The following is a 17,500-nucleotide window of genomic DNA, read 5'->3' as shown; positions in this document are numbered from 1 at the left end:
TGGCGGACGCTGGCAACTGACTCCCACGACTTGTGATCAATGTCACAGGATTTCATGTCGCGTTTGCAGACGTCTTTAAAGCGGAGACATGGACGGCCGGTGGGTCTGATACCAGTGGCGAGCTTGCTGTACAATGTGTCTTTGGGGATCCTGCCATCGTCCGTGCGGCTCACATAGCCAAGCCATCTCAAGCGCCGCTGACTCAGTAGTGTGTATAAGCTGGGGATGTTGGCCACCTCGAGGACTTCTGTGTTGGAGATACGGTCCTGCCACCTGATGCCAAGTATTCTCCGGAGGCAGCGAAGATGGAATGAATTGAGACGTCGCTCTTGGCTGACATACGTTGTCCAGGCCTCGCTGCCATAGAGCAAGGTACTGAGACACAGGCCTGATACACTCGGACTTTTGTGTTCCGTGTCAGTGCGCCATTTTCCCACACTCTCTTGGCCAGTCTGGACATAGCAGTGGAAGCCTTTCCCATGCGCTTGTTGATTTCTGCATCTAGAGACATGTTACTGGTGATAGTTGAGCCTAGGTAGGTGAACTCTTGAACCACTTCCAGAGCGTGGTCGCCAATATTGATGGATGGAGCATTTCTGACGTCCTGCCCCATGATGTTCGTTTTCTTGAGGCTGATGGTTAGGCCAAATTCATTGCAGGCAGCCGCAAACCTGTCGATGAGACTCTGCAGGCACTCTTCAGTGTGAGATGTTAAAGCAGCATCGTCAGCAAAGAAGAGTTCCCTGATGAGGACTTTCCGTACTTTGGACTTCGCTCTTAGACGGGCAAGGTTGAACAACCTGCCCCCTGATCTTGTGTGGAGGGAAATTCCTTCTTCAGAGGACTTGAACGCATGTGAAAGCAGCAGGGAGAAGAAAATCCCAAAAAGTGTGGGTGCGAGAACACAGTCCTGTTTCACGCCACTCAGGATAGGAAAGGGCTCTGATGAGGAGCCACCATGTTGAATTGTGCCTTTCATATTGTCATGGAATGAGGTGATGATACTTAGTAGTTTTGGTGGGCATCCAATCTTTTCTAGTAGTCTGAAGAGACCACGTCTGCTGACGAGGTCAAAGGCTTTGGTGATATCAATGAAAGCAATGTAGAGGGGCATCTGTTGTTCATGGCATTTCTCCTGTATCTGACGAAGGGAGAACAGCATGTCAACGGTCGATCTCTCTGCACGAAAGCCACACTGTGCCTCAGAGTAGATGCGCTCGGCCAGCTTCTGGAGCCTGTTCAGAGCGACTCGAGCAAAGACTTTCCTCACTATGCTGAGCAGGGAGATTCCACGGTAGTTGTTGCAGTCACCGCGGTCACCTTTGTTTTTATAGAGGGTGATGATATTGGCATCGCGCATGTCCTGAGGTACTGCTCCCTCGTCCCAGCACAGGCATAGCAGTTCATGTAGTGCTGAGAGTATAGCAGGCTTGGCACTCTTGATTATTTCAGGGGTAATGCTGTCCTTCCCAGGGGCTTTTCCACTGGCTAGAGAATCAATGGCATCACTGAGTTCTGATTTGGTTGGCTGTATGTCCAGCTCATCCATGACTGGTAGAGGCTGGGCTGCATTGAGGGCAGTCTCAGTGACAGCATTCTCCCTGGAGTACAGTTCTAGGTAGTGCTCAACCCAGCGGTCCATTTGTTTGCGTTGGTCAGTGATTATGTCCTCTGATTTAGATTTGAGGGGGGCGATCTTCTTGATGGTTGGCCCAAGAGCTCTCTTAATGCCATCATACATTCCTCTGATGTTTCCGGTGTCTGAGGCCAGCTGAATATGACTGCATAGGTGTTGCCAGTAGTCGTTTGCGCAGCGCCTGGCTGTTCTTTGTGCAGTGCTTCTGGCTGCTTTAAGTGCTGCGGATGTTAAATCGCTGGGGGCTTTCTTGTAGTTCAACAGTGCAATGCGCTTAGCGGCTAAGACAGGTCCCAGCTCTTCATTACGAGATTGAAACCAGTCTGCATTTCTCTTCGCACTTTTGCCATAGATGGTCAAAGCTAACTCATAGATGGCATCTCTGATGTGGGCCCACTTGGTCTCAGCATCCCCTGTGGGAGTGTTTTGAAGGGCTGTTACAAGTGAATTTAGAAATTTTTGTAACAGCTGTGGGTGAGAAATTCTGCTCGTGTTGATGCGCGGGTGGCCCTTCTGCTTGGAGTGATGCAACTTCTTTGATCTGAGTCTAACCTTGCTGCACACCAGGGAGTGGTCGGTGTCGCAGTCCACACTGTGGAAGCTGCGTGTTGTTTGAACACTGTTTAAGGCGGCTCGCCTTGTGACAATGAGGTCTAGCTGGTGCCAACGACGTGATCTTGGGTGCCTCCAAGAAACCTGGTGACAGGGTTTAGTGTGAAAGAACGAGTTGGTGATGCAGAGGTTATGATAGGTACTCAACTCAAGCAGTCTCTGCCCGTTCTCATTCATCCTTCCAACGCCATAGCGCCCAAGGCAGGAGGGCCATGAGTCATGGTCGGCCCCAACCCTGGCATTAAAGCATCAGGCAGGTGCTAATGATGGCTTTGTTCTTCATCAATCCCTCATTCATGGCATGTTCACAGGGAGAGATAAGGAAGCGGATGGATTTTAGAGGAAAAGGTTATGTCACTCACCAACTATTGAAATGCACAATCAGAGAGCTCAAATCACGCTTACAGAATCATAGAATTGTACATTCGGCCCATCCAGTCTGCAATGACTCTTTCGAACAGCAATCCAGCTAGTCCCATTCCCTGACTTTTCCCCCATTTTCCTGCATTACATTGTAATGAGTCAGTCAATATAAAAGTAGTAGTTTGGTTTCGAAGTCGTACTAGATTTCTCCGATGACAACAAAAGCAATAAACCTTTGCAAAGTATCAAAAAGTTTCAAACAACTATGTGTAGAATTATTTCACAGCAGCAACAACATTAGGAGTAATAAATAAAAATAAATCACACAATTGCAACAAGTTACCAACAACTGCAACTGCAGTAACAAGAGAAACAATTATAAAACATGTCAAACAAGATTTTCACCTTAATATAAGAGCAAAATACTGTGGATGCTGGAACTCTGAAATGAGAACAGAAAGTGCCGGAAACATTCAGCAGGTCTGGCAGCATCTGTGTAGAGAGGAACAGAGTTAACGTTTCAGGTTTTGGACCTTTCGTCAGAACTGGCAAAAGATAGAAATGTCTTTGAACAAGGAGGAGGGGGGAAGAAGAACAAGAAGGAAAGACTGTGATAGGACAGAGGGGGAAGAGATTAAATGACAGAGATGTTATGGAACAGAATAGAAATGGAGTGCTAAATAGTTATAGTGAAAGACAAAGCATGAGTTCAGAGAGAGTACTAATGGCAGAATAATGAACATCTCTGTACGAAAGCAAAAACATTTAAATAACAAGTTTAAGACTAGAACATGGTTAAAATAGATAATAAAAAAGAATATATAAAAATATAAAAATAATAAATAAATAAAAAATAACGGGGCTTATGGTCTGAAATTATTGAACTCAGTGTTGAGTCCAGAAGGCTGTAGAGTGCCGAATTGGAAGATGAGCTGCTGTTCCTTGAGCTTGCGTTGATGCTCACTGGAACACTGCAGCAGAACGAGGGCAGAAATGTGGGCATGAGAGCAAGGTGGTGAATTAAAATGGCAAGCAACCGGAAGCTTGGGATCATGCTTGCGGACCGAGTGGAGGTGTTCTGCAAAGCGGTCACCCAATCTGGGTTTGGTCTATCCAGTGTAGAGGAGACTGCATTGTGAGCAGTGAACACAGAATACTAAATTGAAAGAAGTGCAAGTAAATCGCTGCTTCAATCGGAAGGAGTGTTTGGGGTCATGGATGGTGAGGAGAGAGGAGGTAAAAGGGAAGGGGACGAGGTGTCAGGGGTGATGGTGGAATGGACCAGGGTGTTGCAAAGGGAACGGTCCCTTTGGAATGCTGACAGGGGAAGGGAGGGGAAGATGTGTTTGGTGGTGACATCACGCTGGAGGTGGTGGAAATGGCAGAGGATGCTCTTTGGATGTGGAGGCTGGTGGGGTGGAAAGTGAGAGCAAGGGGAACCATGTCACAGTTCTGGGAGGGAGGGGAAGGGGTGAGGATAGAAGTGCAGGAAATGGGTCGGACACAATTGAGGGTCCTGTCAATAACAATGCGGGGGAATCCTAGGTTGAGGAAAAAGGGAAGATATATCAGATGCGCTGTTGTGGAAGGCTGAATCATCAGAACAGATGGGCGGAGATGGAGAAACTGGGAGAATGGAACGGAGTCCTTATAGGAGGCGGGGTGTGAGGAAGTGTAGTCGAGTTAGCTGTGGGAGTCGGTGGGCTTATAATAAATACTGGTGGGCAGGCTATCCCCAGAGATGGAGACAGAAAAGTTGAGGAAGGGAAGGGAAGGGAAGTGTCGGAGATGGACCATGTGAAGGGGAGGGAAGGGTGGAAATTGGAAGCAAAGTTGATGAAGTTTTCCAGTTTGGGGCGGGAGCAGGAAATGGCACCGATACAGTCATCAATGTACCAGAAAAAGAGTTGGGGGAGGGGGGCTGAGTAGGACTGGAACAAGGAATATTCAACATATCCCACAAAAAAGACAGGCATAGCTAGGACCCATACGGGTAACCATAGCAACACCTTTCATTTGGAGGAGGTTAGTGGAGTTGAAGGAGAAGTTGTTCAATGTAAGAACAAGTTCAGCCAGGCGGAGGAGGGTGGTCGTGGTTGGGGACTGGTTGGGCCTCTATACAAGGAAGAAGCGGAGAGCCCTCAGACCATCTTGGTGGGGGATGGAGGTGTAGAGAAATTGAACAACCGTGGTCAGGAGGAGGCGGTTAGGACTAGGAAACTGGAAACTGTTGAAATGACATAGGACGTCAGAAAAGTCATGGATGTAGGTGGGGAGAGACTGGACAAGGGGAGGAAAAAGTAGAATCAAGATAGGAGGAAATAAGTTCAGTGGGGCAGGAACAGGCTGAAATGATGGGTCTACCGGGACAGTCCTGTTTGTGAATTTTGGGAAGGAGGTAGAAGTGGGCTGTTTGGGATTAGGGGACTATGAGGTGGGAAGCTGTAAAGGGAAGATTTCCAGAGGAGATGAGGTCCTTTTCACTCCTGGAGACAATGGCTTGATGTTCAGTGCCACTATCATAGTCCAGGGGGAGGTAGGAAGAAGTGTCTGAGAGTTGGCGCTCAGCCAACTATGAGGTGTGCTCAAGGGCTGATGTGAGTGGAATTAACGGGAAGAGGCTGGAGTCTGCACTGTATTCCCTCCACATGGCTAGCCCTGCAGCTTCTGCATTTGGCCCTTTGGTTGGGATTAGAGAGTTGAGTTTAGATGTTGCTCTGGGAGGGACATGGGAGGGTGGGGGGTCAGGGAGTGGGGTGTGCACATGGGCTGTGACTCCTGACAGCTGCCTCCTGCGATGGGGCACCTACTAGCTCCATCATTGCAGCCATGTCCTGCAAGGTCTGTGTGTCTGGCCCTAAGCTTTGGGATGGCACTGGTCAGCAGCATGTCCCTCGTGGCACTGGCACTGTCTCTGCAACGGGTGGTGCTACAGTGGTGGGGCATACAGGCATCAGCTGCAGGAGCGAAGCAAGCAGGTCAGTTGCCTTGCAGCAAGTTGGCAGAGGTTGTCCAACTTCTGCTCTATTACCTTACTGAAAGTGTAATTTGGTGGTTGATGGAATCGTGACGCTGTGGATACCCAATGATGCTCCTTAGCCTCCTTTGCATTTCTACACACCTGAGGTCCTTCACCCACTGATGTCTACCCCGCCTTACAGGGGACTGGGACACATCTCCTGCACCACAACCTCCCAGTGGTCCAGGACCCCTGACTCAGACTGCGAGTCCCCTCTCACAGGTCCTGCAGTGGCAGCTTGATGAGAAGGGAGGTGGGTGTGTGCCTCATGCAGTGCCGAGGGGCTGGAAGTTGGAGAGGAGGGTCATACTAAAGTTCATTCAAAGTGAAAAGTTATTATCTACACTAAGATTGACATGGATATCTGCCACCTTGCAACTGGTCCTGTCAATACTGTGTGGCCCAAGCACTGTTCCAGGAAATATATTTAAAAGATACATCTGTGCAATAGATCCAGATTCTGATGACACCTTAAACCTCTTGAACCCTTTCCCAGAAAGTAATGACAGCTCACATTCAGCATTTCCTCTTAATCATTCCACAGCTACAGGAGGTCCCATTGACAGTTCTGACATATATGCTGACTAACGACAATTTGATACGCTCCCAAATTGATTGTTCGTCTTACTGGTCACTGCTTTGCTGTTTTGTAACTGAGTAGATACTGATCCAGCAGAGCTGCACTGGCACTGTGAGACTGCCAGTAATAATGACCACACTCCCCCACCTCACCGTCCACCCCCGCCAGGATTGGACGGCTCTATCTCCCACCCAGACTCCACTGAAACTTCCTCAGTTTTTGTGGTCAGACTGGACTACCCCTGCTCTGACCCTGGTATAAAGACTGACTGGCATTTAGCGACTATGTAGCTTGCTAGGTAGACCATCAAGTCTTTCAATATGTGGGCAGACCAGACGTTAATGGCAAGTTCAGCGAGCAATTCAAAATTAAAGGGACGTGGGATTGATTTTGACTTCTGGTCAGCTGACTGTCCCGGAGGTGAAGAACCTCCCGGCCTGGTTTCATTTAAATTTGTCAGACGAGTTGTGAAGAGCCAAATAGGTGTCCTCAGTCAAACTTACCTGACTGAGGCCACAGCAAACTCCAGCCACGTGAAATGTTGGTGGTGGGGGCTGGGGGAGAGGGGATAAGAGTCGTGGAAGATAGGGGTCCCAGTCCCAGGTTATCTTTGGGTCCCAGGGAGTTCAGTTCTGCTTCTCTAGTTCCACAAATATAATTTTGACACGTTTGGCCTGGCTTATTTGGTTACATGGCCAGTGGGACTGTTCGGAATGAACACAGCCCAGTTATAATTATAAAGTGATATTGCACAGAAGGAGGCCATTTGGCCCATCGTGCCTGTAGTAGCTCTGACAAAGGTATCTAATTAGTTCCACTTCCCAGCGCTCTCCCCATTGCCCTGCTAATGTTTCCTTTTCAAGTATTTATCCAATTCCCTTCTGAATGTTATTATTGAATCTGCTTCCACTGCCCTTTCAGGCGTGGTGCCCGGAATTGGACACAATACTCCAGCTGGGGCCTAACCAATGCTTTATTAAGATTTAGCAGGATCCCATATGTTTTTTAACAGCCTTCTCAACTTGTCTCGCTACTTCAATGATTTATGTACATGCACACAATGTGAAGTTTTTTTATGTTGTCTGATGCAACATAAATGAGATGCGTGGAGTCCATGTGATTGAAGATCTCAAGCAGGTTTATTAACAGCTAACTGTTATACACATCACAGAGCTAAATATTTACAGAAGTTGCCTCTTGGTGTTACAGTTACAGAGTGAGAGTGGCATGTAGTCACATGACTGCATCCTGGTACTCAGCTTATTAGCATACTAAGATCTTAAAGGGATATCGCTGTTAAAGGCAATCACATAACATCCCCCTTCTTTCCAAAGATAAGTCTCGTATGTTAAAAGCAAAAACATATAAAATTAGATAACCTCAAAATTATTTACACATGGATAGAGATTATGAACTTTACAGATATAGAGGCTCAACAGTCCATATATCATCTCAGTGGTTGACAACTCTTGCTTGGGAAGTTTGGGTCTCATCTGTTGCTGTTCTTTCTGAAGTTTCTCCCTCAGACGGCAGACTGACTCACCTGATCCCAGTGATTGATTTGCAGCCTGTCGTTCTCCGCTCTGTCTTCTACAGTTCAGGTAAGTGTTTTCTTCTCTCCCTGTTTGGGCCAGCATTTGTTGAACTTTCTCTCTCCAGTGGCTGCAGGAAAGTCGTTTTCAGAGCTGTTTTCCCTGTGGTCTTCAAACTTGGATCTTTTTCTTCTCATCACTGCTGCCACTATGTAATGAGAAGCTTTTTTATATTGTCTGATGCAAAATAAATGAGATGCGTGGAGTTCAGGTGATTGAAGATCTCAAGCAGGTTTATTAACAGCTATTGTATACAGCACAGAGCTAACTCTTTACAGAAGCTGCCTCTTGGTGCTACAGTTACAGAGTGAGACTGGCATGTAGTCACATGACTGCATCCAGGTACTCAGCTCATTGGCATACTTAAAGGGACATCACTCTTAAAGGGAATCACACAACAATGCATATTGCCAGTATTGCTGCAGCCCTTTAAAATTGTATCTTTTACTTTATACTGTCTCTACTCATTCTTCCTACCAAAATGTCCCACTTCACACTTCCCTGCGTAAATTTCATCTGCCATGTGTCTGCCTATTTCACCAATCTATCAATGTCCTCCTAAAGTCTGTTACTATCCTCTCCACTTCCTACATTTCCAAGATTTGTGTCATCTGCAAATTTTGAAATGATGCCCTGTATAACCAAGTCAAGGTCATTAAAAGATATCAAAGAGAGCAGTGGTTCCTCCCTCCAGTCTGAAAAACAACCTTTCAGTCATATAATAAAAGTAAAAACTGCAGATGCTGGAAATCGGAAATAAAAACAGAAAGTGCTGGAAATACTGAGCAGGTCTGGCAGTATCTGTGGAGAGAGAAACAGAGTTAAAGTTTCAGATCTGCGACCTGTCATAGCTCCTTTAATTTCATGGAGTTCAATTCTGACCTAGAATCTCAACTGGGGTCCTATTTACATCATAGGACCCCGATTTCTAGATTAAAAGGAGCCTATCACTTGAAACAGGTGGGCACTTTGGACACGTGGGAATAGGCCCCTTTCAAAATGGTGCTGATCGCATTGTTAGTGTTAGAGGGGCAATGATGTCACTGGTTCCATTCTGAGGCCTCAATATTTTCTTGAGTCACTATGAATGCTTCCTCTTTTTAACAAGTATTAGTTAGCATGGAACTTTCCTGTTTTTTTCTCCATCACACCCTGGAAAAAATGTTTCTTTTCAGAGACAAACATTAACTCAAAATAGTAAATATTGCTACAATGGGGATGCATTGAAGAAAATCACTGCGGCATGAACCGGGCAACCCCTTCACCCTCCCACCCTTGCTGTGTCACATGGTGCTGTGCTGGAGTGAATGGTTGGGGTAGTGAGTGAGTTTGTGGGGTGAGAGGAAGTGCGTGAGAGTGATGGTACTAGCCCGAAGAAAGAAGGAGGCCTCAGGCCTCATTCTTCTTCACTCTCTTCTTCATGACCAATGAGTCCCAATGTGGCCTCCTTGGATTCACTCAAGATAATTACATGAAGGAGCCTTCTTCCAGTCTGTGTCCATTCCCTTCTGATATGTCATTTCAAATGAGTCAAAATCAAACACAGTAAAATAAGCTTTGATTGTGTCAGTGTCAAACAACATGCGTTAAATATAAAGAATATAAGCAAATACATCATCAATGTATATGCCACCTTTTTACTTCATCTTACTCTCTATCTCTTTGGTTATCCAGGGAGCTTTGGCTTTGCTTGTGCTACCTTTCCCCATCGTGGGAATGTACCTTCACTGCACCTGAACTATTTTCTCTTTAAAGGCAGCCCATTGTTCTGTTACAGTTTTGCCTGCCAGTCTTTGATTCCAATTTACCTGGCATGGATTCGTTCTCAACCTACTGAAATGGGCCCTCCTACAATCAATATTTTTACTCTAGATTGCTCCTTTTCCTTTTCTATAGCTGATCTAAACTGTGTATTATAATCACTGTTCCCTAAATATCCCCCGACTGACATTTGATCCACTTGATCCACCTCATTCCCCAGAACCAAATCCAGCAATGCCTCCTTCCTCATTGGGCCGGAAACATACTGATAAAGAAAATTCTCTTCAACACTCTCTAGAAACTCTTCCCCCTCTCTGCCCTTTACACGAGTACTATCCCCTTCCATATTAGGATAATTGAAGTCACTCATTATCACTACTCTATAGTTTTTGCACTTATCTGTAATTTCCCTGTAAATTTGCTCCTCTAAATCTTTCCCACGAGTTGGTGGCCTATAGAATACGTCCAGTAATGTAATGACCTCTCCATTGTTTAACTCTAATCAAATAGATTCTTATTCTAGTACTATCTGTCTCTCCCAATCCTTTGTGCACCTTGCTTCTCCTTTCTAATGCTACAGTCTGGTTCCCATTCCACTGCCAAATTAGTTTAAACCCTCTCCCACAGCACTAGCAAACTGCCACAAAGGACACTTGTCCTGGGTCATTTAAGGTACAACCTGGCCTGTACAGGTCCCACCTCCCAAAACCAGTCCCAATGTCCCAGGAATTCAAAGTTCTCCCTCCTGCACCATCTTTCCAGCCACGCTTTTATCTTCTCTATCCTCCTATTTCTATACTCACTAGCACGTGGCACCGGGATTAATCCGGAGATTGCTGCCTTTGAGATCCTACTTATTAATCTCATTCCTAGCTCTCTAAAATCTCCCTTTAGGACCTCATTACTCTTTCTACCCAGGTCATTGGTACTGATATGGACCACGACCGCTGGTTGGATATCTTCTCCTCTCAGAGTGCTCTACAGCCACCCAGTGACATCTTGGAAGCTGGCACGAGGGAGGCAACATACCATTCTGGATTAATGTCTGTGGCCACAGAAACACCAGCTTGTTCCCCTATCTACAGATGCCCCTATTACTATTGCTTTCCCATTCTTCCTCCTCACCCTCTGTACAGCTGTGCTGTGGCCTAGATTGGCAGCACTCACCAGAGGACCCATCACCCTCACCAGTATTCAGAACTGAATAATGGTTAGAAAGGATGATACACACAGGGAACTCCTGCACGACCTGCCTGGTCTTGTCTGTCTGGCAGTCACCCATTTCCTCTCTGTCTGCACACTTAAGCTGTGGGGTGACCACCTCCAGAAACATGCTACCCATGTAGCTCTTAGCCCTTTTAAAAATTATTCATTCATGGGATGTGGGCGACACTGGCCAGGCCAGCAATTATTGCCCATCCCTAATTGCCCTTGAGAAGGCGGTGGTGAGCTGCCTTCTTGAACCACTGCAGCCCATTTGGGGTAGGTACACCCACAGTGCTGTTAGGAAGGGGGTTCCACGATTTTGACCCAGCGACAGTGAAGGAATGGTGATATAGTTCCAAGTCTGGATGGTGTGTGACTTGGAGGAGAACTTGCAGGTGGTGGTGTTCCCATGTATCTGCTGCCCTTGTCCTTCTAGGTGGTAGAGGTTGCAGGTTTGGAAGGTGCTGTCTAAGGAGCCTTGGTGCATTGCTGCAGTACCTCTTGTAGATGGTACACACTGCTGCCACTGTGCGTCGGTGGTGGAGGGAGTGCATGTTTGTGGATGGGGTGCCAATCAAGCGGGTTGCTTTGTCCTGGATGGTGTCGAGCTTCTTGAGTGTTGTTGGAGCTGCATCCATCCAGGCAAGTGGAGAGTATTCCATCACACTCCTGACTTGTACCTTGTAGATGATGGACAGGCTTTGGGGAGTCAGGAGGTGAGTTACTCGTCCCAAGATTCCTAGCCTCTGACCTGCTCTTGTAGCCACAGTATTTATATGGCTACTCCAGTTCAGTTTCTGGTCAATGGTAACCCCCATGATGTTGATAGTGGGGGATTCAGCGATCGTAATGCCATTGAATGTCAAGGGAAGATGGTTAGATTCTCTCTTGTTGGAGATGGTCATTTCCTGGCACTTGTGTGGCGCGAATGTTACTTGCCATTTATCAGTCCAAGCCTGAATATTGTCCAGGTCTTGCTGCATTTCTACACAGACTGCTTCAGCATCTGAGGAGTCGCGAATGGTGCTGAACATTGTGCAATCCTCAGCGAACATCCCCACTTCTGACCTTATGACTGAAGGAAGGTCATTGATGAAGCAGCTGAAGATGTTTGGGCCTTGCGGATGTACTGCAGTCACGACAGCTTCTGCTCAGGCTCCGAAACCTGGTGCTCGCACTCCAGCAGCTGATGACACTTCCTGCACATGTCCAGGACACAAGGTGCATTCCACGGGACTGAGGTGTCCTATATAGCTATATGTTTGCCCCACCATTGGACGCTGTACCTTCAATTGCCCAGGCACCTCGCTCTGGAATCCCTCCTTAAGTCCCAGCTCTTTAACGAAGCCTTTGATCACTCCTCCTGACCTCTCCACCATTTGCTCTGCACTTTTTTTCCTTCATGATGCCTCTGTGAAGCTTCTTAGCTTTTTTTTTGCATAGCGAAGGACGCAGTGTCAAAGGAAGCTGTTGTTGAGCCCACAAAGTTCTCAGATGTACCCAATGGCCAAGGGAATGTCATACTAATCTCCCCAATCCTGTTCCTCCTCTTGCTGTAATTCCCACACTGTAGGACCACACCCACTCAACTATCTCTGACATCATAGGTTCCCGCCCAGCCGCGCCTGACGTCACGCCTCTCCCCCACTGCGCCTGACGTCACACATCCCCGTCCAGTGCGCATGACGTCATGGGTCCCCGCCCAGTTGCGTTTGACGTAACATTTCCACCCTCCCCACCCCCCCCCCTATCTCCCTGCGCGTGCGCTGTCGCGCTCTCCCAGCGGGCTCTACCCATCATGGCGGACCAGGCGACGAAGGTGGAGGCCGGAGGAGGCGGGGAGGGAGGTGGCGACAGCGGCCAGAAAGCGGCCGAGACACAGCATCTGGTGAACGGCGGCCCGATGGAGAAAGAGGACGAGGTGGCTGAGGAGAGCACCAAGAAGAAAAAGAAGAAGAAGAGGAAGGGCAAGAGCGGTGAGGACAGTGGCGCGGCGGGAATGGGTGTAGGCCACACCGGCGTGGGGGCGATGCCGGCCCCGGTGGGGGTAGCTGGGCCTCTCTGCTTCCGTCCGTCATGTTCCGGCTGGAAAACAAGCGAAAGAGTCACCGTTTTACACCAGAAATGAACCCGCTCCCTGTGACCGCTGAGACAGAATCTCCGCATGGTCGGCGCTGCCGGCCTAAAACAAAACTTGCAAAGCAGATAAGGAAAAAATTGACCCCCCAATCCTGCAACTCCAGCCCCCCCCAATCCCCCTCTCACCCCCCCAATCCCCCTCCTTCCCCAAGCCCCGAAAACCCAAATTGAAAAAGAACAGAAAAACAATTGAAAGAGCGCAGCCCCCAAAACCTTCGAAACGTCGATCCCCGAAAAAAAATCTCAAAGCGATCCCGCCAAACAATTGCACCCGCGCTCAGCAAAAAAATTGAAAAAGAGATCCGCAAATCCCCTCGCAATCCCCCGCTCAGAACCCCAACTCACGATCCGCCCCCCCCCCAAATCCCCAAAAACTCACCCCCCCCCAATCCCCCTCTCCCCCCCCAATCCCCCTCTCACCTCCCCCCCAATCCCCCTCTCACCTCCCCCCCGCCAATCCCCCTCGCAACGCTACGAAAAACACAAAATTGAACAAGCGATAAGAACCCAATCCCCCCTCACCAATCCCCCCCCAATCTGAAAAGAACGAACCAAAAATTCGAAAACGAGATCCGCAAATCTGCAAGCGCTCCCACCAAAAACAAAATCTGAAAGAAGATCAGAACTAATGCCCCTCTCAATCACGCTCCCACCAATCCTCTGCACCTCACCTCCCACAATCCCCTCCTCACCTCCAAATGCCGCAGCTCAGCAATCCCCTCTAAGCAGCTAGCCACCAATTCCCTCCTCAGCCTCGCCACCAATCCCCCCTCCTCACCTCCCACCTCCTCAAGCCTAAACCTGAAAAGAGATCCCCTCAGACACATCTTCCCCCAAACCGCTCCGAAACCCACCCCCCCCAATCACCTCCTCACCTCCCCCCCAATGCCCTCCGCAGCCTCCGACCAATCCCCTCCTCAATCTCCTCCATCACCTCCCTCACCAATCCCCCAATCGCTCCACCTCCCCCCCCAATCTCCTCCTCACCTCCCCCCAATCACCTCCTCTCACCTCCCCCCAATCACCTCCTCAACTCCCCACCAATCCGACCTCCCCCGCCCAATCACCTCCTCACCTCCCCCCCCAATCACCTTCCTCACTCGATCAGCAATCGCTCCTCAGATCCCCCCAATCACCTCCTCACCTCCCCCCCCAATCACCTCCTCACCTCCCCCCCCAATCACCTCCTCACTCCTCCCCCCACCAATCAACCTCCCCACCAATCACCTCAACTCACCTCCCCACCCCAATCACCTCCTCACCTCCCCACCCCAATCACCTCCTCACCTCCCCACCCCAATCACCTCCCTCTCAGCAGCTCCAGCCAATCACCTCCTCACCTCCCCCAATCACCTCCTCAGCCTCCCCACCCAATCACCTCCTAACGCCAATCAAATCCTCAGATCAAACCTCTCAACCTCCCCCCCAATCACCTCCTCACCTCCCCCCCCAATCACCTCCTCACCTCCCCCCCCAATCACCTCCTCAGAAGATCAGAACAACATTCCTCACCTCCCCCCCCAATCACCTCCTCACCTCCCCCCCCAATCACCTCCTCACCTCCCCCCCCAATCACCTCCTCAACAACTCTCCCAATCACCTCCTCACCTCCCCCCCCAATCACCTCCTCACCCAATCCGCCAATCACTACTAAGCCGATCAGCAACACTAAAGACCCCCCCAATCACCTCCTCACCTCCCCACCCCAATCACCTCCTCACCTCCCCACCCCAATCACCTCCTCACCTCCCCACCCAATCACCTCCTCACCTCCCACCCCAATCACCTCCTCACCTCCCCACCCCAATCACCTCCTCACCCCAATCACCTCCTCACCTCCTCACCCCAATCACCTCCTCACCTCCCCACCCAATCACCTCACCTCCCCACCCCAATCACCTCCTCACCTCCCCACCCCAATCACCTCCTCACCTCCCCACCCCAATCACCTCCTCACCTCCCCACCCCAATCACCTCCTCACCTCCCCACCCCAATCACCTCCTCACCTCCCCACCCCAATCACCTCCTCACCTCCCCACCCCAATCACCTCCTCACCTCCCCACCCCAATCACCTCCTCACCTCCCCACCCCAATCACCTCCTCCTCCCCACCCCAATCACCTCCTCACCTCCCCACCCCAATCACCTCCTCACCTCCCCACCCCAATCACCTCCTCACCTCCCCACCCCAATCACCTCCTCACCTCCCCACCCCCAATCACCTCCTCACCTCCCCACCCCAATCACCTCCTCACCTCCCCACCCCAATCACCTCCTCACCTCCCCACCCCAATCACCTCCTCACCTCCCACCCCAATCACCTCCTCACCTCCCCACCCCAATCACCTCCTCACCTCCCCACCCCAATCACCTCCTCACCTCCCCACCCCAATCACCTCCTCACCTCCCCACCCCAATCACCTCCTCACCTCCCCACCCAATCCCCCTCCCTCACCTCCCCCCCCACCTCCCCCACCTCCCCCACCCCAATCCCCCCTACCTCACCTCCCCCCAAACCCCCCCCTCACCTCCCCACCTCCACCCAATCACCTCCTCACCTCCCCCCCAAACCCCTCCTCACCTCCCCCCCAAACCCCCCCTCCCCCCCCCCAATCCCCCTCTCACCTCCCCCCCCCAATCCCCCTCTCACCTTCCCCCCCCCAATCCCCCTCTCACCTCCCCCCCCCCAATCCCCCTCTCACCTCCCCCCCCCCCCCCAATCCCCCTCTCACCTCCCCCCCCCCAATCCCCCTCTCACCTCCCCCCCCCCAATCCCCCTCTCACCTCCCCCCCCCCAATCCCCCTCTCACCACCTCCCCCCCCCAATCCCCCTCTCACCTCCCCCCCCCCAATCCCCCTCTCACCTCCCCCCCCCCCCCAATCCCCCTCTCACCTCCCCCCCCCCCAATCCCCCCTCTCACCTCCCCCCCCCCCCCAATCCCCCTCTCACCTCCCCCCCCCCCAATCCCCCTCTCACCTCCCCCCCCAATCCCCCTCTCACCTCCCCCCCCCCAATCCCCCTCTCACCTCCCTCCCCCCCCAATCCCCCTCTCACCTCCCTCCCCCCCCAATCCCCCTCTCACCTCCCTCCCCCCCCAATCCCCCTCTCACCTCCCTCCCCCCCCAATCCCCCTCTCACCTCCCTCCCCCCCCAATCCTCCTCTCACCTCCCCCCTCTCACCTTCCCCCCAATCACCCCCTCACCTCCCCCCCCCCAATCCCCTCCTCACCTCCCCCCCCCAATCCCCTTCTCACCTCCCCCCCCCAATCCCCTCCTCACCTCCCCCCCCAATCCCCTCCTCACCTCCCCCCCCCCCCTCCCCCCCCAATCCCCTCCTCACCTCCCCCCCTCCCCACCCAATCCCCTCCTCCCCCCCCCTCCCCCCCCCTCCCCCTCCCCCCCCCAATCCCCTCCTCCCCTCCCCCCCCCCCAATCCCCTCCTCCCCTCCCCCCCCCCCAATCCCCTCCTCCCCTCCCCCCCCCCCCAATCCCCCTCCTCCCCTCCCCCCCCCCAATCCCCCCCCACCTCCCCCACCTCCCTCCCCCCACCTCCCTCCCCCCACCTCCCTCCCCCCACCTCCCTCCCCCCCACCTCCTCCCCCCCCCCCACCTCCTCCCCCCCCCCCACCTCCTCCCCCCCCCCACCTCCTCCCCCCCCCAATCCCCTCCCCCACCTCCCCCCCCCAATCCCCTCCTCACCTCCCCCCCCCCCAATCCCCTCCTCACCTCCCCCACCTCCCCCCCCAATCCCCTCCTCACCTCCCCCACCTCCCCCCCCCCCAATCCCCTCCTCACCTCCCCCACCTCCCCCCCCCAATCCCCTCCTCACCTCCCCCACCCCCAATCCCCTCCTCACCTCCCCCCACCTCCCCCCCCCAATCCCCTCCTCACCTCCCCCACCTCCCCCCCCCAATCCCCTCCTCACCTCCCCCACCTCCCCCCCCCCAATCCCCTCCTCACCTCCCCCCCCCAATCCCCTCCTCACCTCCCCCACCTCCCCCCCCCCCAATCCCCTCCTCACCTCCCCCACCTCCCCCCCCCAATCCCCTCCTCACCTCCCCCACCTCCCCCCCCCAATCCCCTCCTCACCTCCCCCACCTCCCCCCAATCCCCACCTCCCCCCAATCCCCACCTCCCCCCAATCCCCACCTCCCCCCCAATCCCCACCTCCCCCCAATCCCCTCCTCCCCCCAATCCCCTCCTCCCCCCAATCCCCTCCTCCCCCCAATCCCCTCCTCCCCCCCAATCCCCTCCTCCCCCCAATCCCCTCCTCCCCCCAATCCCCTCCTCCCCCCAATCCCCTCCTCCCCCCAATCCCCTCCTCCCCCCAATCCCCTCCTCCCCCCAATCCCCTCCTCCCCCCAATCCCCTCCTCCCCCCAATCCCCTCCTCCCCCCAATCCCCTCCTCCCCCAATCCCCTCCTCCCCCCAATCCCCACCTCCCCCCAATCCCCACCTCCCCCCAATCCCCACCTCCCCCCAATCCCCACCTCCCCTCCCCCCCTCCTCCCCTCCTCCCCTCCCCCCCTCCTCTCCTCCCCTCCCCCACCTCCCCTCCTCCCCTCCCCCACCTCCCCTCCTCCCCTCCTA

The 17,500-nt window shown here is 52.4% G+C and overlaps 1 protein-coding gene across 1 annotated transcript in view; it reads left to right on the top strand.

The window, feature by feature from the left end:
* Positions 1-12,539: 12,539 nt before the first annotated feature.
* Positions 12,540-17,500, top strand: part of metap2a (methionyl aminopeptidase 2a) — a 66,894-nt gene continuing 61,933 nt past the window's right edge. Inside the window, exon 1 of the mRNA XM_068058779.1 lies at positions 12,540-12,745. Coding sequence (XP_067914880.1) covers positions 12,568-12,745 — 178 coding nt within the window. The 5' untranslated portion in view covers positions 12,540-12,567. The remainder of the gene's footprint in view (positions 12,746-17,500) is intronic.

This window comes from Heterodontus francisci, chromosome 27 (assembly GCF_036365525.1).
Source record: "Heterodontus francisci isolate sHetFra1 chromosome 27, sHetFra1.hap1, whole genome shotgun sequence".
NCBI classification, from domain to species: domain Eukaryota; kingdom Metazoa; phylum Chordata; class Chondrichthyes; order Heterodontiformes; family Heterodontidae; genus Heterodontus; species Heterodontus francisci.
This window is presented reverse-complemented; position numbering and strand designations above follow the sequence as displayed.